The sequence below is a fragment of the Gallinula chloropus genome, assembly GCF_964237585.1.
Source record: "Gallinula chloropus genome assembly, chromosome: 18".
Taxonomy (NCBI): domain Eukaryota; kingdom Metazoa; phylum Chordata; class Aves; order Gruiformes; family Rallidae; genus Gallinula; species Gallinula chloropus.
Genome location: NC_140103.1, coordinates 12,188,375 through 12,210,509, shown reverse-complemented (window position 1 = coordinate 12,210,509; position 22,135 = coordinate 12,188,375). Strand labels below are relative to the sequence as shown.

General features: G+C 58.3%; 1 protein-coding gene across 1 annotated transcript; it reads left to right on the top strand.

The window, feature by feature from the left end:
* Window positions 1–6,060: 6,060 nt before the first annotated feature.
* On the top strand, window positions 6,061–17,879 carry SAPCD2 (suppressor APC domain containing 2; the record flags this gene model as incomplete). The annotated part of the gene is made up of 6 exons (XM_084272531.1): window positions 6,061–6,466; window positions 13,069–13,202; window positions 16,324–16,470; window positions 16,620–16,721; window positions 17,219–17,332; window positions 17,751–17,879. The coding sequence occupies 6 exons, from the start codon at window positions 6,061–6,063 to the stop codon at window positions 17,877–17,879; spliced, it is 1,032 nt and encodes a 343-aa protein (XP_084128657.1).
* Between the last annotated feature and the right edge of the window lie 4,256 nt (window positions 17,880–22,135).

The following is a 22,135-nucleotide window of genomic DNA, read 5'->3' as shown; positions in this document are numbered from 1 at the left end:
GCTGGGTGGAAGGAGATGAGAAGACAGGCAGACAGCTGCTCAGAGACAACCACCCCCCTCTGCGTGTGACCAGAGTCCGGGGAGCTGAACCCTATCCAGATGTGATGTTAAGGTTGGGAAGAATCCCTGGCAGCTGTTGCAGCTCCTGCTTGGGCAGAGGCTGGGGATTTTCTGCTCCCATTCACACAAAATCTCTCCCTGCTGTGGTTGCAGCCCCTGCCTGCCTCACATCTGGATATGTGCAGGTCCTTCCCCACACAGCACAGAATCACAAGGTTGGAAAAGACCTTGAAGATCATTGAGTCCAACTGTTCCTGTCCTGTGCTGACCCAGATCCCTGAGCACCTCATCTCCCTGCCTGTTAAACACACCCAGGGAAGGTGACTCAGCCCCTCCCTGGGCAGCCTGTGCCACAGCCCCACAACTCTGCCAGGGAAGAACTTTTCCCTCACATCTGAGCTGACCCTGCCCTGGGGCAGCTTGAGCCCATTGCCCCTTGTCCCATCTCCTGTTCCCTGGCTGAAGAGACCATCGCCCACCTCTCTGCACCCTCCTGGCAGGGCAGGGGAGGTGGGGAGAAGGTCTCCCCTCAGCCTCCTCTTCTCCAGGCTGAACACCCCCAGCTCCCTCAGCTGCTCCTCAGAGGATTTGCCCTCCAGCCCCTTCCCCAGCCTGGTTGCCCTTCTCTGGACTCGCTCCAGGACCTCCATGTCCTTCTTACGGTGAGGAGCCCAGAACTGGACCCAGCACTCGAGGTGCAGCCTCACCAGTGCCCAGTCCAGGGGCACAATCCCCTCTCTGTATGCAGGCACACGTGGTGTCTGCATAACCACTGACCCTTATTCATTAGAGATGGCCCTGCCAGGTTCAGTTTATGTACTCAGCCCTGCCTTTTCCTGCAGAACCCCTAGCTGCCTTGCCTTGAAGGAAACTCCACACATAGCTGTGGGATCTGGGCTCTCCTAGAACCACAGAGAATCAGGCTGCTGCTGGTGAATGTGCTCCCATCCCTCAGTCTGCCTGTCCATCAGAACAGGTTTATCCTGCTCAGAGTCCCCAAGCTGATTCCACAACCTATTCTGCCTGTGTGGGTAGAAATTCTCTTATGTAAAGCAAGAAAAGCAATGGCAGGGTGGATCAGACAACCTGAGAGAGCAGAAAGGGGGAACACCTGGGCCAAAGGAAACATGAACATGCAGGTGGAACAGAAAACTAATTCATTGAAAAAGCTCCAGCAGCCTAAAGGTCGACATACAGCACCCCTGCTCCACTGGGTTACAATACACTATCAGGAGAGAGGGGTCAGGGCCCTGCTCCAGGCTTCAATACGTGCACCAGTGTGTGGTCCCCAAAGAAGTGGCAGTTTGACAGCCATCCCTTGGGTAAGGTGAAAGGCTGGGGAGCTTATTGCTACGGCCTGGCTGTTACTGTACAGAGCCCGTGGCCACTCCTGGGGGGGCTGGCAGGGGTAGCAGGATGGAGCAGCTGCTGGGTGGATTCTAAGAGGGGACCCTGCAGCTCCTACCACATTCCCATTTCAGCCCCTGTGTTTAAACTGGGGCTGAGACCCAGAGAGCTGGAGGGGCTGGGGGTGACACTTACACGAGTGACTCTCATTTCATACCAACATGAAGTCCTGCTCTGTGGGCCCAGGAATAGCACAGGCCAAGCAAACTAAACCACTGTCAAAGGCAGCTCATTCTAACTTCCCACTGCCCTCCACACTCCCACCCCTCGTGACAGCCTGCAAGCTGCCAGACTTCCTGCTTGCCATTCCTCTGAGGAAAACACAGGCTGGAGGAAAGAAAAGTGACTTTGTGGGAAGTGCCCAGCCCCCTCCAAAGCAAACAGAGTGTGTCCTGGAGTGGCAGTGTCAGCAAGATGCTAAACTCAATGGCATCTCAGATCTGGATAGATCAATCAAATTACCTGTCTCCCAAGGGAGAATCTGCTGCATCTCCTCCACCACTCTCATCTCATCACTTTTAGTCTTTGCCCAGAGGTTTCCTGGGGTCAAATGCATCTCTGGGTCAACACTTTGGTACCCCACTGGAAGAGATTCCCTGCGCCCTCCCAGCTTTGGGGCTGAAAGAAGGTGGTAGCAACAATCGTGCTTCATGAGCTGGATGGCGGTGGGGAGCCTGGTGTCTGGACTGTTGTTTGCACAGCTCCTACTCTGGCTTTAACCAAGCTCCAGGCAACTATCCCTGGGTATGGTCTGGAAACCTGCACTGCCTGGGGACCAGCACACCCTGGATGCAGTGCTACTGTGGCTGGCAGTGCAATCACTGCTTTGCCAGTTGATGGGGTCAATAGGAAGGACACCAGCACCAGAAAAAAGGGGAGGCTTATTTTACTGTTTCAAGGGCATACAAACATCAGGTTAATGCACTCACTTAAACCAATAAGCTGATTACACTCTAGTTTTAAGCAGCCAGGATAATAAGCAGGGGAATGCATGCAATCATTGCTATACAGGAAAAAGAAAAGTCAAAGTGATTAAAAAAGGTACATCCCCAATTGCCCCAACACATCCAGATCCACAGCTGCTGGGGAGCCCCGATTCCAATAGGGATCTGGAGAACCTAACCCAGCAATTGGGAGATTCTCCTCAGCACAGCCACTTGTAGGTGAGGCCTCCAAAGTCACTGCAGGAGGGTCCAGCTTTTTATAGTGTTGAATAAACAAGTTTACATCACCTCACAACCAGAATCATCTGGCTTCACTCTCCCTGTTGGATTCCACCTGGCCAGGGCTCAAGAAGGAATCCAAGGGAGTAGTATCTCTACGTGTCTTAGCTTTGACCACAGATTTCTCCACAAGGCCAGGCATCTGGTCTCATGGCCTTGCAGAACACCTCCAAAGAAAGAAACACTGTTCTGCTGGCTACAGGAAGAGTTACAACCATGTGTGTGTGATTAATGCTGCACACAGAGGATGTATTGCTGGGCTGTGAGACTCACCCAGGGGTCAGCTTTGGATGGGAACGATGGTTCAGGCCTTAGTACTTCAGAGGTGCCACTGAAGCCAGCCTGGGGCTAAATCTGCAGCCAGCAGCAGCCACCAGTGCTCAGTGTCATGTAGGAAGGTGCCCGGGTCTCCCCCGCCAGACCCACCTTCCCAAGGGCACCGTGCTGGCTGGTGGGACGTGCTGGTCTGTCACCAGCCTTCCAGGGGATGTCAGACCCCCAGAGAGGGGCACTGAGGTGTGTGGTGCTACCACACCAGAGCTGGGTCACTGCCAGTTCCTGTGGGTCAGCAGTGCCAGAGGGTAGGTCAGGTTTGAGTGGCAGCTGGGGCTTCCCAGCAGCTTGAAGGCAGGAGAATGAAGGACTGTGGTGTCAGTTAAAAAAGGATGGGAGGGAGAGAAAGGGAGAGAGGGAAAAAGAGAGAAAGCAAGAGAGAGAAAGAGAGAGGGAAGGAGGGAGAGAAAGAGGGAAAGAAAGAGCGAGAGAAAGAGAAAGAGGGAAAGAGAGAAAGAGGAGAGAAGGAAGGAAAGAAAAAGAAGAAAGAGAGGAAGAGAGAAAGAGAGAAAGAGAGAAAGAGAGAGAGAAAGAGAGAAAGAGAGAAAGAGAGAAAGAAGGAAGGAAGGAAGGAAGGAAGGAAGGAAGGAAGGAAGGAAGGAAGGAAGGAAGGAAGGAAGGAAGGAAGGAAGGAAGGAAGGAAGGAAGGAAGGAAGGAAGGAAGGAAGGAAGGAAGGAAGGAAGGAAGGAAGGAAGGAAGGAAGGAAGGAAGGAAGGAAGAAAGAAAGAAAGAAAGAAAGAAAGAAAGAAAGAAAGAAAGAAAGAAAGAAAGAAAGAAAGAAAGAAAGAAAGAAAGAAAGAAAGAAAGAGAAAGAGGAGGGAGGGAGGAAAGGAGGAGAGAAAGGAAGATAGAAAGGAAAAGAGAAAAAGAGAAAGGAAGAAGGAAAGAAGGAAAGAGTCTGTCAATCAGAAGAGCCTGGCCTGCGCCAAAATAAACTCTTCAGTGAGAGGAAAAAACCCGAAAGCCTTTCCCAAGGATTTTCAGCGTCTCCCCAGCCTCACTCAGCCGGCCACTGATGGGCACACTGTGCTGTCTGTCCTCCAGCAGCCTCCGGAGGGCATCTCGGTGCCGAGAGCTGGAAGCCGCACGGGGAGGAGCGGGAGGGGTTGGCTGAACCACCAGCCAGCCGAAGAATCCTTGCTGGGATCTCCAGGTTGCTTTCGTGGTGGGAGAGACCTGCCAGGGAGGGGGACTGGACAAGAGAGATGCTGGGTGGTTTGAATTCCCTCTATTATTTCAGGCTGTCCCAGCAAGCTGAGAGATGTGGGAGGAACCTGGGGAAAACTTAAGTTTTCTGGCAGATTTAACCTTTTCTGAGCCAAAAAAAGGACTCTGTGCTGATGCTGCCCAGTTGAGCAGCGTGACATTCACAGCCTTGTTTCTGGTGCAGAAAGGGGAGGGAGGAGGATGCACCAGTTCCTTCTCTCCGTACCCTGTGCAGGTGTGAACCTGTCCAGTCAGCCGTGGCTAAGCCAAGGAGAGATCTCAAAACAGGTAGGACAGGTCCAGGGGATTTATGAAATAAATGGATTCAAGAAAAGCAGGCTGTGACAGCCTGGCCAGATCACAGAGCAAGGCCCTGGCAGAGAAAAGCCTCGTGAGGGTCTCCAGAGGCTGCTGCGATCTACCTGGGGGTCTGACAAGTCTGAGAAACTTCATGGAGAAGTGGCAAGCATGGTCTGAGAAGCCAGGAGCAACAACCAAGGTGCTGAGGACACACGCCAGGATGGGGGTCCCAGTGCCAGGCCTGGTCAGGGAAGCTGATGGCAAGGGGACTGCAGCAACAACAGCATCTTCCACCCTGGTCCTCTGAAGCCAACTCAGAGCTGAAGGAAATCAATCCTGGCACATGGCACAGGGAGATGTCTGGGACACAGGGAAGCACCCAGGGCACCAGCATCGTCACAAGCTGAGCAGCTGGACAGTAGGTAACAACCCCTCCTGGCCGTCCCCCTTCTCTCAGCACCATGAGCACCACATCAGGCTGGGAGCTTTGGGGGTGGCTCAGGGCCTCTCCTGTGACGTGGGAGCTGTGACACCGGGGCTCTTACAGTCTGTGTCGTGGCAACACACCATCTGATGGAGGGGGTTTGCAGAGGAGGGGAGCTCTTTTCACCGGGATCCAAGAGACACAGCACAGCCCAGTGTACACGAAGCTTCTCTTAGCCATGCTGGTTCATACCAAGCTGATGAGATACGACCCGAGGCCTGTTCCCCTCACGTTTGTCAGCACTGGAGTTGTGTTCCCTCCCTTCTCCATGCCCGTGGTTGCTCAGGGCCCCTATCCCAGCTCCTGATGGCTGAGGAAGCGGCTTCTGGTGCTGCACCCAGGCAGGTGGGGCAGGCAGCAGGACCTCTCCGTGCTGCCTCGGGAGGGAAGCGCTTCCCACAGCCCTGGGGATGCTGCTGAGGCGAGAAGCTGGACAGTGAGGGGCTGGAACAGGCTGCCCAGAGAGGGGGTGGGTGCCCCATCCCTGGGGGTGTCCAAGGCCAGGTTGGATGGGGCAACCTTGTGTAGTTCCAGGCCTGGAGGTTGGTGTCCCTGCCTGTGGCATGGGGGGTTGGAGCTCTGTGACCCTTGGGGTCCCTCCCAGCCCAGCCCAGCCTGGGATTCTGGGATTCCCGGCAAAGCTGGGAGTGGGACCGAAGCCCCTTCCCCGGGTCCCGGCCCCATCTCCTTCTTTGTTACCCCAGCGCCCTGATGCTGAGGTGATGCTGGGGGTAACAAAGAAGAAGATCGGCCGGGAAACACGGAGGGTGTCGCCCGGGGGTGGGTTCGGGGGGTCGCGGAGCCGCCACGGGGACCTGAGGCGAGGGGGGCGGGGGGGGGGGCGCGGGTCGGGGCGCTGAGGCGCCTCCCGGAGCCCGCCCCGCGCTGGAACTCAAACCCCTTCGGCCAATGGTCAGCGCGACCGCCCGCCAGCAGCCAATGAGAGCGCGGGGCCTCCCGCCACCAGCCAATAGAAAGGCGGGGGGGCCGGAGCGGCAAAGTAACGCTCGGGAGCGGCGCGGCGGCGGCCACACGGGGTGGGTGTGATGGCCCCGGAGCGCGGCGAGCGGCCGCTGCCCGCCGGTACCGAGGGGCTTCCCCGGGCCTTCCTGCAGAGCCTGCGGACGCTGTTCGATATCCTGGATGACCGGCGGCGGGGCTACGTGCACCTGCGGGAGATCGAGTCCCGCTGGCGGGGGGCTGAGGCGCGGGAGCTGCCCGCCGGGGTGATGGCGGGGCTGCGGCGGGCCGCGCCGGACAGCGGGTACCTCACCTTCGAGCGCTTCGTGCTGGGGCTGCGCGCTGCCCTGCCCGGGGCACAGCCCCCGGCGGAGAGCGGCGGCGCCGGGCGGCGGGGCGTGGAGGAGCCGCCGAGCCCCGGCGGCGCCCAGGAGCCACGAGGGAAGAGCGGCGGGCAGCGGGAGCCGGGCCACGGCCAGCCCCGCAGCCGAGGTGAGGCTGCGGGCTCGGGGGAGGGCGGGGAGGGCGGGAGCTGGGTTGTTCCCCCCTGTCCCGCAGCCCCGCTGTGAGGGCCCCGCCGGAGTCGCTGCGGGGTTCCGGCGGTCTTTGGTCCCGGGGTGCGGGGGAGCCGGGAAGCCGGACCCCCCGGGAGGGGACCTGCCCCCGGGGTGGGTAATGCCGCTGGGCATCCCCTCCCAGAGCCCAGCAGGGTGGAGCTGCAGAGCCGGAGGGGCTGGAGGGGGGGGGGGGGGGGAGTCCCCCGGGCTGTGCTGGGGCGCTGGGTGGTCTCAGCGTCTCCTCCACCTCTCAGAAGAAAAGACAAAACTGATTCAACTTTTTTGGTGGATAATTTAGACTGCTGACAGGAATAAATCACACAGAACCACAGGATCCCAGGGGTTGGAAGGGACCTGGAGAGCTCCTGGGGTCCAACCCCCCTGCCAAAGCAGCTCCCCAGCTCATATTGCACAGGGCGGCGTCCAGACGGGGCTGGAATCTCTCCAGAGATGGAGACTCCACACCCCCTGGGCAGCCTGTCCCAGGGCTCCCTCACCCTCACTGGGGAAAAGTTCTTCCCCATGTTGGTGGGGAACTTCCTATGCTCTGACTTGCAGCCATTGCCCCTTGTCCTGTCCCCACAGACACTGAAAAGGGGCTGCCCATTCCCCCTGCATCCCATACTTAAGATATTTATAAACATGAATAAGGTCCCCCCTCAGTCTTCTCTTCTCCAGGCTGAACAGCCCCAGCTCCCTCAGCCTTTCCTCACAGGGGAGATGCTCCAGGCCCTTCACCATCTCTGTCCCTCCTCTGGACTCTCTCCAGGAGATCCCTGGCTTTTTTATCCCAGGGAGCCCAGCACTGGACACAACACTCCAGGTGGGGCCTGAGCAGGGTAGAGCAGAGGGGGAGGATCCCCTCCTGTGACCTGCTGGCCACACTCCTCTTGATGCCCCCCAGGATCCCATTGTCTCTCTCAGCCCTCGGGGCACACTGCTGGCTCATGGCCACCCTGTCACCCACCAGGACACAGCATCAGGGGGAGGATGTGCTTTGCTGCCCTGGGATGCTGTCCAGGTGGGCAGAGCTCACCAGCACATCCCTGGGGACTCTACCCCTTCCCCAGGTCCCCCAGCTGGCTCTGCCCACCCCAGGGAGCACACTGACCTTTAGCAAGGGTTTCACTGGTGTCTTGAGCTGTTGCCAGTCAGTAGGAGGTGTGATAAGGAAACCAGGCTTCTGGACTTACCTGGCATGGGTAATAATTCTTCATCTAGGCTCATGAAGTGCTTTGAGATCTACAGACTCAAAGGTCTGCTGAGGAGCTTGGTGTTTGTGATTGCAACACCTGAGTGCAGGAACTTCCTCTCCCTTAGGAAAGTTGCCTGGGCTGGTTTCCCTTCCCACCCACTCCTTCCCAATCCCTTCTGCTGAGCAGAGGAGAAACTTTCACCATGGCTGAGGTTCTCTGCTTTACATTTTGCCTCCAGACTAATCACTGGACCTTCATTGAAGGGCATGTTATTAACCAGGCTGGTTCTTCTTCTAACACAGAGAGTGTAAATCAGGAAAAACCTGAAAAAATAAATTCCTGCTTGGTAAATAAACAGCAGATTGAAAGCTCTGCCCTGGAGGAGAGTGAGCAGATGACTACATCACCTGTCTGGTTGCTGAGGATCTTTCCTTTATATGCTGGTGTTAGACTGGTGCCTGGTTAGAGCCACAGCCCTGGCTGCTGCCTTCCCCCAGGGCCCTGCTCTGGCAGCAGGCCTGCAGCCCAGGCTGATGCAGCAGCAAATGTGGGAACTCAAGAGTTTCTGTGTTCCTTTTAGCTCCAGATCCCGTGCAGCTGCCCAGGGCTTTTCCTCCACAGCAGGAGGTTTCCCTGGGGTGAGGTGGAATGGGCAGATGTGAGGGAGCTGGGCACTGCTGAGAGCAGGATGCTGGGTGCTGAGAGCTGCTCGTGGCTCCAGGAAACCACATCTCCATTGAGATGATGCTGTTTGGGCTCCAGACTGCACTGAACTTCGAGCTTTGTGAGGTGGTTTCTGTACAAGAACCCAACCAAGAGCAGTGGAATGGAGTATCAAGTGTTCATCAGCTGCAGAGAGTCTGAGCAAACCCTCCCCCATTGTCTTTAGGGGAAGGAGGTGCTCACAGGCTGCCACCTGAGCTCTGCTCTCTGGCCCAGGAGGCCTCTTTGTACATTGGAGGTGATTTGGGTATGAATCATGGCAGAGCCAGGGGGCCAGGCAGTCCTCCTGGCACACCCAGGGCTGCAGCAAAGGGCAATTCTGTCCCCTCCTCCCCACCAACCTCCATGAGCAGAGGTGCTGCTGGAGAAGTCTGGACTTCAGAGTCAGTCACCAGCAGCTCAGAAGCTCTCATCAGCTTGGCAGAGCCCACAAGCTGCTGCTGGGCACCAGACACAGTCTCCTGGGAGCCACAGCATCTGCTGGACACAAGGATGGTGAGGTTGGGGTTGAACAAGTCCCTGGGCATTGAAATCACCATGATTTCCTACCACTGGTGCTTCGGTGGCCTGTCCGAGCTCCTCAGTGTGGGTGATCTGTACCCTGTGGCTCCCCTGGGAGCTGAGGCCTGGGGAAGTTATGACACAGAGCAGAAGGTGCTGTGTGCTGCAAGTCCATGCTGGCCCTGGGTGCTGCCTTCTCTCCAGCACACTTGCCTTTGCTGCTTCTGGTGGCCTTGGCAGGCAGGAGGGATGGGCTTAGGCAGCTGTTGTGTCTGGGCCCGCTCCAGGTCAGGTGTGTAACTGTGTGACTGTGAGATCCCTCTGTTCTGAATGCTTGTTCTGGCTGGCAAACACTGGGGCAGAGGGGTTCTGGGAAGGAGGAGGTGATCCCACATCCCATGGCAGGATCTCTTCCACCTCTGGGGAGCTGAGCTCTTGGCCTGAGAAGAACTGTTCCCAGCTTATGAGCAGGGATCCTGTTTTAGCTGCTACACTGGCAGCTCAGGTGCTTGACCAGGAAGCACCTTATTAGCACAGCTCCAGATCAACCCAACCTGGCACCTCCCAAGTAGCAGCAGCAGGAAACTTCTGGAAATGTTGTTTGAGCCCTTGCTGGGGCTGCTCCTGGATTTGCTTTGGGATTCTGCCTATTGAAGTTGCCTTTGGAGCTGGGGCTGTTCCTCAGCTTTCCAAGCAGGATGTGCTGGTCTTTTTGGGTTCCTCCCAGGCAGACAGGAGTGTGTGAAACCAAAGACAGTTGGCAAAGCAGATTATATCAGACAGGTGATCTCAAAGACTTTGTGTTTGTTAACAGGCTGGAGACCCATCTATGCTGGAGCACTTGCTGGTAGAAGTGGAATGCCATGCTGGGACAGGAGGAGGATCTTTCCCACACCACAGTGGCTTGTTTCTCCAGTGCCAGGCTGAGCAGGGTGTAGCTTTGCTTGAGCCTGAGTCCAGCCCCTACTGCTGACCTGGTGCAAAGGTGGCAGCAGTGCCCTGTGTGCACCCCAGTATGAGGCAGCTCCCAGACCTCGCTGCCTTCAGGGTGCAGGGTGGTTCCTGTGGTTGGCCTCTTGCACAGAATCACAGAAAGGGCCCTTAGAGATCCTCTTGTTCCAACCCCCCTGCTATGGGAAGGACACTTCCCATGGGCTCAAAGCCCCATCCAGCCTGGCCTTGAACACCTTCAGGGAGGGGGCAGCCAGAACCTCCCTGGGCAGCCTGTTCCTGTGTCTCAACACTCACAGAGAAAAGCTTTTTCCTTATGCCCAGTCTAATCCTGCCCTCTTCCAGTTTATAGCCATTCCCCCGTGTCCTGTCGTTACTTGCCCTTGTAAGAAGTCCCTCCCCAGCTTTTCTTTAGACCCTTTCAGGGACTGGAACCTTCTCCAGGCTGAGCATCCCCAACTCTCTCACCCTTGCCCTCTTGTCATCTTTGTGGCCTCCTCTGGACCTGCTCCAGCAGCTCGATGTTCTTCTTACGTTGTGGACCCCAGAGCTGGATGCAGCACTCTGGGGGGGTGTCCTGAGAGCAGAGCAGAGGGGCAGCACCACTTCCATCAACCTGCCAGCCAGGCTTCTCTTGATGCATCCCAGGATCTGGTTGGCCTTTTGGGCTGCAGATGCACATTGCCAGCTCGTGCTGAGCTTCTCCTCAACAGACACCCCAAACCCTTCTCCTCGGGGCTGCTCTCAAGCCAGTCAGCACCCAGGCTGTGTTTGTGCTGTCACCCCACTTTCCACCCTGTCTCTTTGCTGGCCTGAGAAGACTCGTGGGGCAGTGATGTGACAGGTCAGGCAGTGCCCCAAACCCCGTCCCAGGCGGTGCCCCCCACACACCCCATCCCAGGCAGTGCCCCCCCACACCCCATCCCAGGCGGTGCCCCCCACACACCCCATCCCAGGCAGTGCCCCCCCCACACCCCATCCCAGGGGGTACAATACCTGGAGTATTGTGTCTAGTTCTGGGCTCCTTGTTTTAAAAAGGACAGGGATCTCCTGGAGAGAGTCCAAAGAAGGGCCATGAAGATGATTAGGGGCCTGGAGCATCTCCCCTGTGAGGAAAGGCTGAGGGAGCTGGGGCTGTTCAGCCTGGAGAAGAGAAGACTAAGGGGGGACCTAATTAAAGTTTATAATTATCTGAAGCAGGGGATGCAGGGGGAATCAGCCAGCCCCTTTTCAGTGTCTGTGGGGACAGGACAAGGGGCAGTGGCTGCAAGTTGGAGCATAGGAAGTTCCCCACCAACATGGGGAAGAACTTTTCCCCAGTGAGGGTGAGGGAGCCCTGGGACAGGCTGCCCAGGGGGTGTGGAGTCTCCATCTCTGGAGAGATTCCAGCCCCGTCTGGACGCCGCCCTGTGCAATATGAGCTGGGGAGCTGCTTTGGCAGGGGGGTTGGACCCCATGAGCTCTTGAGGTCCCTTCCAACCCCTACAATTCTATGATTCTATGATACTCCCCACACACCCTGTCCCAGGCGGTGCCCCCCACACACCCCAGCACCCAGGAGTCGCTGTGTGCCCAGCCCATGGGAGGAGGATGTGATGGGGGGGGGGGGGGTGCCTGCTAGATGTGTGGGGAGCAGCCCCAAGGAGATGTTTTCCCCAGCACCCTCCTGCCTCTGCTGCCCTACTGCTCTTCCTTGAGAGCTGGGTTGGGAAAGAACCTCTTGAGGAAAGCTGTGTGCAAGGGGAGGTGTGAGAGGGGCTGAGCATGAGGGGGGCTCTGCTGGGGACCTGGCTGGGGACTGGAGGCACCTACCAGCACGCCTGCTGCCTGGGTATGTCTGGGGAGGGTGCTGGCTGCACCCTTGGCCCCACAGATCAGGGCAGCGAGGTGGTGCTCTGGCACCTCATCCAGAAGCAAGGATCTGAGCTGGCTTGGCTGTGGCCAGGGGGCTGTTTTCTCTTGTGCTCCATGGTGGGCAGTGTCTCAAACCTGCCTGTGTGAACATCATCTGCAAAACCAGGTTATCCATGAATGTGCACTGGAGTTTGTGGTGGGTGGGTCTTGTGCACGATGGGATGGGGAGATTTTAGTGAAGGTTTGGAATCAATGCCACCTGAGTTACTCCATGGTTGGAAAATGGAAGAAACATCAGCAAGCAGGAACTGCCCTCAGGTGGAGAGAGACTCCTGGCAGACCCAGTGCCACCCAAGCAGGAGCCAGGAGTCCTGTGAGGACAGGATGAGGGCAGGCAATATCACTAATGGGTTAGGTGTCCGTGCCAGGACTGAAGCAGCATTGCCTGGAAGGTGCCTGCTCTTTGCAGAGGGTGAGTGCTGTGCTCTGCTGCCAGCCTGGCACAGTGCTGAAGCCAGCCCTGCCAGGATGCTGGGGAGTGCCTGGGCCAGTGCTGTGTTCAGCTGCTCTTTGCCCCATCTATTTGCAGACCCCCTCCTGCAGACAGTCCTGCAGCCGTGGCTGTGGGGAGGGTTGTTTCAAGCAGCCACCTGCTTTCATAGAACCATAGAATCATAGAGTGATCTGGGTTGGAAGGGACCCCAAGGATCACAGAGCTCCAACCCCCTGCCACAGGCAGGGACACCAACCTCCAGGCCTGGAGATACACCAGGCTGGCCCATCCAACCTGCCCTTGAACACCCCCAGGGACGGGGCACCCACCCCCTCTCTGGGCAGCCTGTTCCAGCCCCTCACCACTCTCCCTGTAAAAAACTTCCCCCTAATATCTAATCTAAACCTTCCCTCCTTTAGCTTTAGTCCATTCCCCCTTGTCCTGCCATTATCTGCTCTGTTAAAAAGTTGAATCCCCTCCTGCTTATAAGCTCCCTTCAGGCACTGGGAGGCTGCAATGAGGTCCCCCCACAGCCTTCTCTTCTCCAGGCTGAACCAGCCCAGCTCCCTCAGCCTCTCTTTGTAGGGCAGGTGCTCCAGCCCTCTGATCATCCTTGTGGCTCCTCTGACCCCTCTCCAACAGCCCCACATCTCTCTTGTACTGGGGCCCCAGCTTTGGCCACAGGACTCCAGCTGGGGCCTCCTGAGGGCAGAGCAGAGAGGGACAATCCCCTCCCTGTCCCTGCTGCCACCCCTCTGCTGATGGAGCCCAGGATCCCATTGGCCCTACAAGATACCATTGGCCCTTCCTCTGTTCCAGGTAGGGATGCCAAGGCTGCTGGGCAGCCCCAGGGAGAGGGCAGCCATGCAGGGGCTGGGGATGCCCGGAGGCACCAGCGGGGCCGTGCAGAACACCGCAGACACACCATCACCAACGGCGTGGACTTCAGCACGGTAAGGGCAGCGCCAGCAAGGGGGCCAGTGGTCCCTGAGGGAAGGTTGGTCTCAGGAGCTCCTCGCTGCTGCCACCAGCTCTGTGGGGCTGTGGCTCCCTGCTTCCCACCCTGCACATGCTGAGCTGTGGGGTGCTGGGCAGATCTTGGTATTTTGGGTACAGAGTGCTGCTGGTTGGTGTAGGTGAACAAGGTGGTGTCTATCCTGAGTGGTGCTGGGTTCCCCTGCCTTCTGCCTGAGGGGAGCCAGTGTGTGACTGCTCAGGTGCCTTCCCTGGGGACAGAAACTCCAGCAGGGACAGGCAGAGGTGCAGGTGTAGGAGCAGGTGGGTCTCTGGGCTTTTCAGGAACTTCAGCAAAGGTGGGGTACACTCCATGCTGGCAAGCAGGGTGCTGGGCTGTGCTCATTGTCAGGTGTTCTCTGTAGGTCAGGGCTCAGGCTCACTGATCCTCCTGGCTCCCAAGACACCTTTTTTTTTCCCCAGTAATGCAGAGAAACCAGCACTGAATGTAGCCCAGCAGCCCAGGATGGAGGGATCTGCTCCCCTCCATGCCTGAGTGCAGAGGTGTGGTTAGATCTGCGCTGCTCCTGAGGGGGATGGAGGAACTGCCTGGACATGTTGCCCACAAGCTCAAGCTAAATTTTCCTGGGAAGAGAGCCAGGCCCCAGCCTGCAGGATACATGGCTGGCAGTGGGAGCTGGAGCTGCAGCTGAGGCTGCAACTGTCACCTCTGCACTTCCACCCCTTGTGTCCCAGTGTCACCTGGCTCCCTGAATCCAGTGGGGCTGCCCAGAAGTGTGGACAACACCAGTTACAGCCTGGCTGTGGGTGAGGGAACATGCTTCCAAGGCCTGGCCTCAGGAGGAGGGGTTTGTGCTCTCATGGTTTGCTGGGCTTGCAGCCATGCAGGGGGTTGGGGTGCTCTTGGGCTGAGAGCATCTCTGCTGAGTGATGCTGGCAAAGACTAGTAAATGGACATCTGGGTATCTTTGGTTCTCAGGGTTTTGGGGGCTGGGAGGTGCTGTTTCAGTGGGGGAAGGTCCCTCCATCCCTGGTGAGGTTCTCCCCTCTGTGTGCAGCTCCAAGCTGGAGCTCATCATTGCCTGGAGCTCAGGGTCCTGTGATACTGGTGAGGAAGGGCTGGTGGCTGGCATTCCCAACTCTGCCACAAGCACTCCAGCTCTGGGCTTGGGTTGCTCTTGCCCTTTTTTCACAGCTTGTTGTGGGAGGGAGGGATGGAGTTGCTCTGCCTTTCTTACCTGCCTCCACACACACCCAAGGACTGCATTGCCTCTCTCCCTGAGAAGGGATGTCTGAAGCCTTCCTGCAGGAGCCTGTGGCTCCTCATCCCACTTCTGAGCATACAGACTTGGGGCCAACAAGGAGTCAGGCTGTACACAGGACAGTGATGTCACCTCCCCCCAGTGCAGAGACAAGGCACTCAGTGGGGATTAGGCTAATTTGCCTAAAGCCCAAGGAGGGGTGGGAGCACTGGCATCCGCCCTGTGTGCACTGGGATGCACTGGGACCTGTTTATCCTGAGCAGCAGGCAGAGGAGGGGGCTGTGCTGCAGCCCCAGGACCCTTTGCAGCACCACAGCTGGTGTTTGTCAGCCAGTCCCTCATCGATTGGCCTCATTTCCCCATGGCCACAGGGGTAGCTGTGACCAGACCTTCTGTGAGAGGCTGAGTGATGTCACTTGGAGCCAGCTCCAGGCACTGTCCCCTCCCCTCCTACCCTGGGTAGCACCAGCCAAGCTTCCCCTGCCCAGGGAGCTGTCTGCCCCCAGCACATCCCATCCTCAGCAAGTCACTGCCTGTCCCCACAGCCAGCAGAGCTGCTCTTGCTCCCACTGCTCTGTGGGATGCTGCCTTTTCCTCCAGTCACCATGCTGGCCAGCAAGCCTTGTAGGACTGGGGCAGGCCAGGCACTCCCTGGCTGCAGCCCAAGCTGGGTGGGGGTCCTTGCCACCTACAGCACCTTCTTCATGCCCCTCAGCAACAGCCTGTGTAGTGCCAAGGCTCTGCACTTCTTCCTGTGGGTATGTCCTCTTTGGTCTGTCTGTCTGTCCCTGCATGCCTGGGGGGGAGGCAGTGTCATGCTGCAAGCAGCATCTCCAGGAGCAGTGGGAGCAAGAGCAGCCCTGGGGTGAAGGGTGGCTGTGTGGGGCAGTTGGGAGGCTCCAGGGTGGGCAGTGGGGGTGGGAAGGTGCTGGCAGCCTGAAAAACATCTTGGTATGGTCTCACCTGTTCCTGGGGCAGGGGATCTGTGCAGGGCCACTTCTGAGCCTGGGGCAGGGGATCTGTTCAGGGCCACTTCTGGGCCTGGGGCAGGGGATCTGTTCAGGGCCACTTCTGGGCCTGGGGCAGGGGATCTGTTCAGGGCCACTTCTGGGCCTGGGGCAGGGGATCTGTTCAGGGCCACTTCTGAGCTGAATCTCGCCCCTCGAGATGCTCAGCAAAGCACCAAGAGATGTTCCTGAGCATCAACAGCTTCTGGGTGATCAAAGTCCCACCAGTGCCTGGAGGAGACTCCAGGAGCCTGGTCTGTGTAAAGGTCCCCACATCCCTCTCCAGATGCTGCTGGTGCTTAGATAGATCTGAAAGATACATTAAGCTCTGCTCAGCTTGGAGGTGCTGGGGAGGTAGGGGGGTGTTAAGCAGAGGTGGGGAGCAGGGTGCTGGGGAAACAGGGCTGAAGGTTTTCCCCTGGCTGCATGTTTACATCTCAGCTGCTTGCCCCTTGCTGCAGCCATGGCTGTGCTCTGTGTGCTGCTGGCTGCCAGCTGCAGCCTTGGGGGCACTTGGGGAGTGGATAGAAGCCCCGTTCTTGCTGCATCCCTGGATAAAAACAAGGCAGAGAAACCTGCTTCTGCAGTGTGGAGGGGAGAGGGAGGAGGTGGCCTGACTCCATTACCTGCTTGGTATCACCAGATACCAAGAGATCCATCAGAGAACTCTTCCTCCAAAGCAGTGCCAGGCAGCAGCCATCATCCCACTCCACAGGGAGAGGGGCAGAGTCCCCTTGCCTGTGTCCACATCCTCTGCACCTTGGGAAGAAACCAGGAGCTGGGGCTTGGCAGGGGGAGAGGTTCCCATTGCTGTGCACTCTGTCCTGCAGCTGAAGCACATGAAGGAGCTGGAACAGGAGAAGGATTTCCTGCTGCAGGGCCTGGAGCTGGTAGAACGCACCCGGGACTGGTACCACCAGCACATCCAGCTCATGCAGGAGCGCCAGAGGCTGCTGGGGAAGAACAAAACCAGTGCTGTGAGTCTGGGGCTTATTCCTGGGGTGTCCATCTGCTTGGGAGGGTCTGGGACTGCTCTGTGGGTTTAGAGAAGGGGGCTTGGGAGCTGGCTGGACTTGGAGCCAGCCCTGCAGTAACCCCCAGCTTTTTCTTCCTCCCTGTACCCCAGGACTTGCTGGCTGAGGGCAGCCAGAGCAAGCTGGGGTGCCTGGTCCCCAAGCTTCAGGAGGTGAACCGCTGCCTGGGTGACCTCCTTTCTACTGCTGGCAAGGTGAGAGCAGCAGACTAGCAGCTTGTGTGTGGTTGTGTGAGGATGCACCCTGTTCCTCCCCTTATGCCTGTGGCTGCCAGAGTTCCTCCAGGCTCTGGATGGGGGGTGACTTGGTTCCGTGGGCAAGATGGGGGATGGCCAAGAGGACAGCACTGCTGGTCCCAAGCTGGGCTGGAGGATGCTCAAGGCATCTTGGGCACTAAAGGAGATCTCAAAGAAGGTGTAGCCATAAGGAAACCAGCCTGCTGAGGTGCTGAGTCAGCCTTCTCTAACCTGGCTGTCCTGGCAGGATATGGGCACACGGTTCAGCCCTGATTCCCAGCTCTTCCTGCCTTGCTGGAGAGCCTGTGATAGCCTGTTCTGGGGTCTTGATCCTGTGCTGGGCTTCTCTGAGAGCTGCCTACAAGCCACAGAAACAGCTTCTGGCCTTAGGAAGGGCTGGGGAGGGAAGGAGTCTGGGAGGGAAGGAGTCTCAGTGTCTCATCCCTCCCTTTCAGCCAGTGAACCCCTCCTCAGCTCTGAACAGACTGGTGCCTGTGGTGTCTCTGGCCTCAGCAGGCTCCCAGCAAGCCATTAACATGCTGAAGGAGCAAAACCGACTTCTGACAAAGGTGAGTGGGATGTGAGGGGAGGAGATCCCCTTGGAATGGGGGCTGGGGAGGAGACAGGGTGGGATGGGGCTGGAGAAGGAATACAAGGTGATGGAAGATGTTCCTTCAGCTTGGCCAACCTTGGTCATCCCAGAGAAGAGCATGTGTACCCACCACTGCACAGCTGTGTCCAGCTGTTTGCTGGGGGGAGGTGTGTGTGTGAGCAAGGATGGGGCACACCTGCCTGAGGAAGAAGACTGACAAATGCAGATCATGAGAGGGTGCAGGTGTGGTGGCTGAGGTCTGTGAGCAGAGCTGCTGAGGAGGGTCAGCCCTGGATAGCTCTGCCAGACCTGGGCTTCACATCCCAGCACTCACAGTGCAGCACATGGCAGCATCTTCCACCTCTGAGCAGCATCATCTCCCCTGTCCCATGCAGGAGGTGACCGACAAGAGCGAGCGCATCACCCAGCTGGAGCAGGAGAAATCAGCCCTGATCAAGCAGCTCTTTGAGGCTCGTGCACAGCACATCCATGAGACCAGCCAGCTGGACTCCACCTTCATCTAGTGCTCAGCTCCCCACCCCCCAAGCTCCTCGAGCTTCCCTAAGGACTTTTTGGGGTTCCTGCCTGAAACCCATGGCACCTGTTGCTGTAGGTGTCCGGTCTCGAGGGCAGGAGCTGCCAGTGGCATCCCAACAGGAGTAGGCCAGGAAAGCTTCTCCCCAGCCCTGCCCAGGGAGCATCCCTGCACTGCTTGCTGCTGGGCTTCCAGCTGTGCTGCTCTCCAGCTGCTTCTCTTCTGTCTCTCAGCAGACTGCAGGGACTGTGCCCTCAGCCTCCTGACCCCCCCGGGTGCTGCCTGTGCTGGCTGCATGGGGGAACTTCCGTGCCCTTGGCCTGGCTTAGGCTGAATTTTGGCTGCTCTCAAATAAGGATGATGCATCTTCAGCACCAGGTGGCACCTCCAGGCAAGCCTGGCCCTGGAAGTGTGGCCTGTCCTCTGCTTGTCCTGCCACTGGAGGACAAGATGGACAATCCAATGGGAACGCCTGGCCCATCTCTGCTGCCTGGGTTCTGCCTGCCAGTGCATGGGCCCAGATGAGTACCCAGGCTGGAGCTCCTCCTTGGGTGATCCCTTTTTCAAGGTGGTGGCATTAATGCCATAGCTGCTGTCTACACATCTGCAGGCTCCTGTAGTTCCTGAGCCACAGGCAAGGCAGCCTGTACCTCTGAGCTGCTGTTCCAGGCTGTTGAAGGTTGCATCCATCTCTGGTTGGCTTGACCTGACAGCCTTATGTTATTTTTCATGATGACCCTAAAAGGAAAGGTGATGTCCTACAGCAGGAAGATGCTACCAGGAGCCTGAGTTCACAGAGAGGCTTTAGGGCAAGATTTTGTGTGGATCTGAACGTGGGTGATGGAGCAGATGCTGCTGGGCTCTTTCATTTGCACATTTCCAAGCAGAGAAATGGCAGCTTTGCCTGTCCTGGTGGTGGATGGTGGCTTCCCAGGGTGACATGCCATATGTGAACTGTACCCCTCTCTGGGTCTCTTGGGTCCTGTTAGACTGCACCTCCCCCCAGCCCAGCTGAGTAATGATGCTGGAGCTGAACTGTGTCTCCTGCTGTGGCTGTATTTGGTATTTGTGGTTCTCTCATAGGAAATCCTTGTGAATCTCCATGTAGCACAGGCCTGGCCCTCCACAGCTCCTCGACCAGGACCTTTCTCCAGGATGTTCTGACTCTCTTGGCACCATGCTGTGGTGTAATGCACTGAGCTGGGCAGAAGGTGCTGGACCTGCTCTACCCTGGGCTGGGCACCATGCAGATCAACTCCTTTCTCACACCTGAATTACCTGTCCAGTGCTGTCTGTCCCATCCAACTCCTTTCTGTGAGGCTGAGTCCCTCCTCTACCCTTGTGCCTGCTGCCTCTGCTGGAGTGGTGATCAGCAGAGGTCCAAGGAGAGGAAGGAGGAAGAGGGACAAGGCCAGGGTGAGTCAAGTCCCCTGTCTGTGCCCTGGCCAGCTCTGCCTGCCATTGTCCTGATGACCAGTGCATGTTTGCCTGAGGTTCCATTAAAAGCAGCCCTCTCTCTCTCCAGAGGGCCACCTGCCTGGAGGGATAATAAAGTGGAGTGAACTATTTAATACACCCCTCTGTGTCTCCCCCAAAACCAGCCCATCTGCTGCAGTGGGCCCCTGCCTGGCCTGTCCCACAGGCCTGGGGCAAGCTGAGCACAGAAGAGGCCTCTGCTCCAGCCTCTGCTCCTGTGCCCTCCCTGTCCCCTTGGGGCTCCCCTGTGCTCGGGACTGTGTGGTCAGGAAGCCACCTGCACCTCTTCCCAGTGCTTGCAACTCGTCTGGGTGCTGTGCAGGGAGCTGGTGTCTGCAGGGGGTGCTCCTTCCCCATCAGAGCAGGCCCTGTGGCACTGGCAATGGTGGCCCCGGTGCTCTGCAGTTGCTCCTTGGTGCTGGGCAGCTGTCAGGGCCCTGGCTGGCCTGGCACAGCACAGCATGGCACAGCACAGCATAGAATCATAGAATCATAGAATGGTCTGGGTTGGAAGGGACCCCAAGGATCACACAGCTCCAACCCCCCTGCCACAGGCAGGGACACCAACCTCCAGGCCTGGAGCTACACAAGGTTGCCCAGGGCCCCATCCAACCTGGCCTTGAACACCCCCAGGGAAGGGGCACCCACCCCCTCTCTGGGCAGCCTGTTCCAGCCCCTCACCACTCTCTCTGTAAAAAACTTCCCCCTAATATCTAATCTAAACCTTCCCTCCTTTAGCTTTAGTCCATCCCCCTTGTCCTGCCATTATCTGCTCTGTTAAAAAGTTGAATCCCCTCCTGTTCCTCTGCTCCCTTCAGGGACTGGGAGGCTGCAGTGAGGTCCCCCCACAGCCTTCTCTTCTCCAGGCTGACCCACCCCAGCTCCCTCAGCCTCTCTTTGTAGGGCAGGTGCTCCAGCCCTCTGATCATCCTTGTGGCTCCTCTGACCCCTCTCCAACAGTTCCACATCCTTCTTGTATTGAGGGCCCCAGCTCTGGACACAGGACTCCAGCTGGGGCCTCAGGAGGGCAGAGCAGAGAGGGACAATCCCCTCCCTGTCCCTGCTGCCACCCCTCTGCTGATGGAGCCCAGGATCCCATTGGCCCGTGTTACTGTGCCCAGCACCGAGTGGGCAGCAGCCACTCGGAGCAATCCTGGGGCTGTGTGCTGGGGGAGGGAGGCCCCTTCCCCTCCCCTGGCCCTTGGCACAGCTGGCTGGGGGCTCAACTGGGCCTCTGGCACCCTGGAGCCAAGCTGCCTGTGCCCCCACGGATGGGAGCAGGGTGGGGAGGGGGCCCTGAGCCAAGGCCCGTGGGGGAGAGGGGCCGTTGCTGCGGCCTCTGTCCAGTGGTGCTCGGGGCAGCCGGGCATCCCGGGTGGGGTACGTGGGGGTGATGCCTGTGCTCAGCGCCCATCTCATGCTTCTGGTGCAGAGCCTGTGAGGTCCTTCACAGGGAACAGGCCCATTGTCCCCACTCAGTGTGGCCTTGTGCAGAGCCAGGGCCCCCTCACACCTCCTGCTGCCCCAGCCCAGGGGAATGGCCTGGCTGTGGCCCAGCAATGCTTCCCAGGGCTGCCCCTGGGGTGGTGGGGGAGCTCAGGGAGCTTAATGGTCCTGCTGGGACTCCCTGGAGCTGCAGGGCTGACCTTGAGCTCCCAGCCCTGGCCTAGCCATGTCGTTTCTGGGTCTCTGATGGGTCTGGCACATGCCTGGCCCCCATCTGTGTGTCTGGGTGGTGTCAGCTTTGGCACCCTGAGCTGGGGCTGGCACTGCTGCAGTGGTGGTCAGGAGCCATGAGATCTGGGTTTGTGGCCAGGTCTATAAGCAGTGTACTGGGTGACATGGGTGAACACCTTCCCTGGGCTTCAGGCTCTGTTCTGGCTCAAGCTGGCTTTGCACAGATGTGCAAGCACCCCCCCCCCAGGGCTCTGCTCATACCTGGCACCTGCTGTGTGAAGCCTGCAGTCCACACTGGTAACAGGGGTCCCCAGCAAGGGCAGCTCCTGCCACCCCAGGTCACCTCAGCCCCTCTGCACTGTCAAACCAAGGTGCAGCACTTCATGGTGAACACTCCTGTCACCGGGTGTTTGTCACAGGCACTAGGGCCAGGTGACATGGGGGGAGGGGCCCATGGCCCTTTGCCCCCCTGGTGATGGGGGGCTGTTATGGGGGGCAGGGGGTGCTTGGGCCTCACCTGGACTGAATGAACTTGGAGATGTGCCCGACCCCCAACCTGCCCCAAAGGCTGCAGGACCTTATCTTCAGTATCCTCATCCACATGGCTTGGGAAGGACCTTGTCACATCTATTTGTGGTTTCTTTCTTCTCCTGCCCAGCACTGTGCCCTTCTCACGGCCCTTGAGGCTGGGCTGGGTGCCCAGCACAGCAATTACCCAAAGGCTGCAGGGAGGCCCTGGCCTTAGCCACATTCCCTGGCAGGTGCTCGGTGCCCCACATCCCTCCTCCCTGGCTGACACCATGGGAGAGTTGTGGTTTCCATCCCCACTCGAGGCACGGTGGGGCAAAGATCCACTCCCAGGTGACAAGGTGACAAGTCTGCAGGGCTGTGGCAGAGGCAGCGGGGTGAGCTCCTGCTCCAGCAGGACAGTGGCTCTGCAGCAGGGCCTGGTACCCCCAACATCTGCATCATGGGGGTGGTCAGGCACAGCTCTTGGCTCCAGCATCCTGCCAGGTCCCTGCTAAGTCCAGTGTCCCCAGCCTGGGGTGGGTTGCTCAGTGTGGCCTGTGCAGAGATATGGCTGCTGGCAGC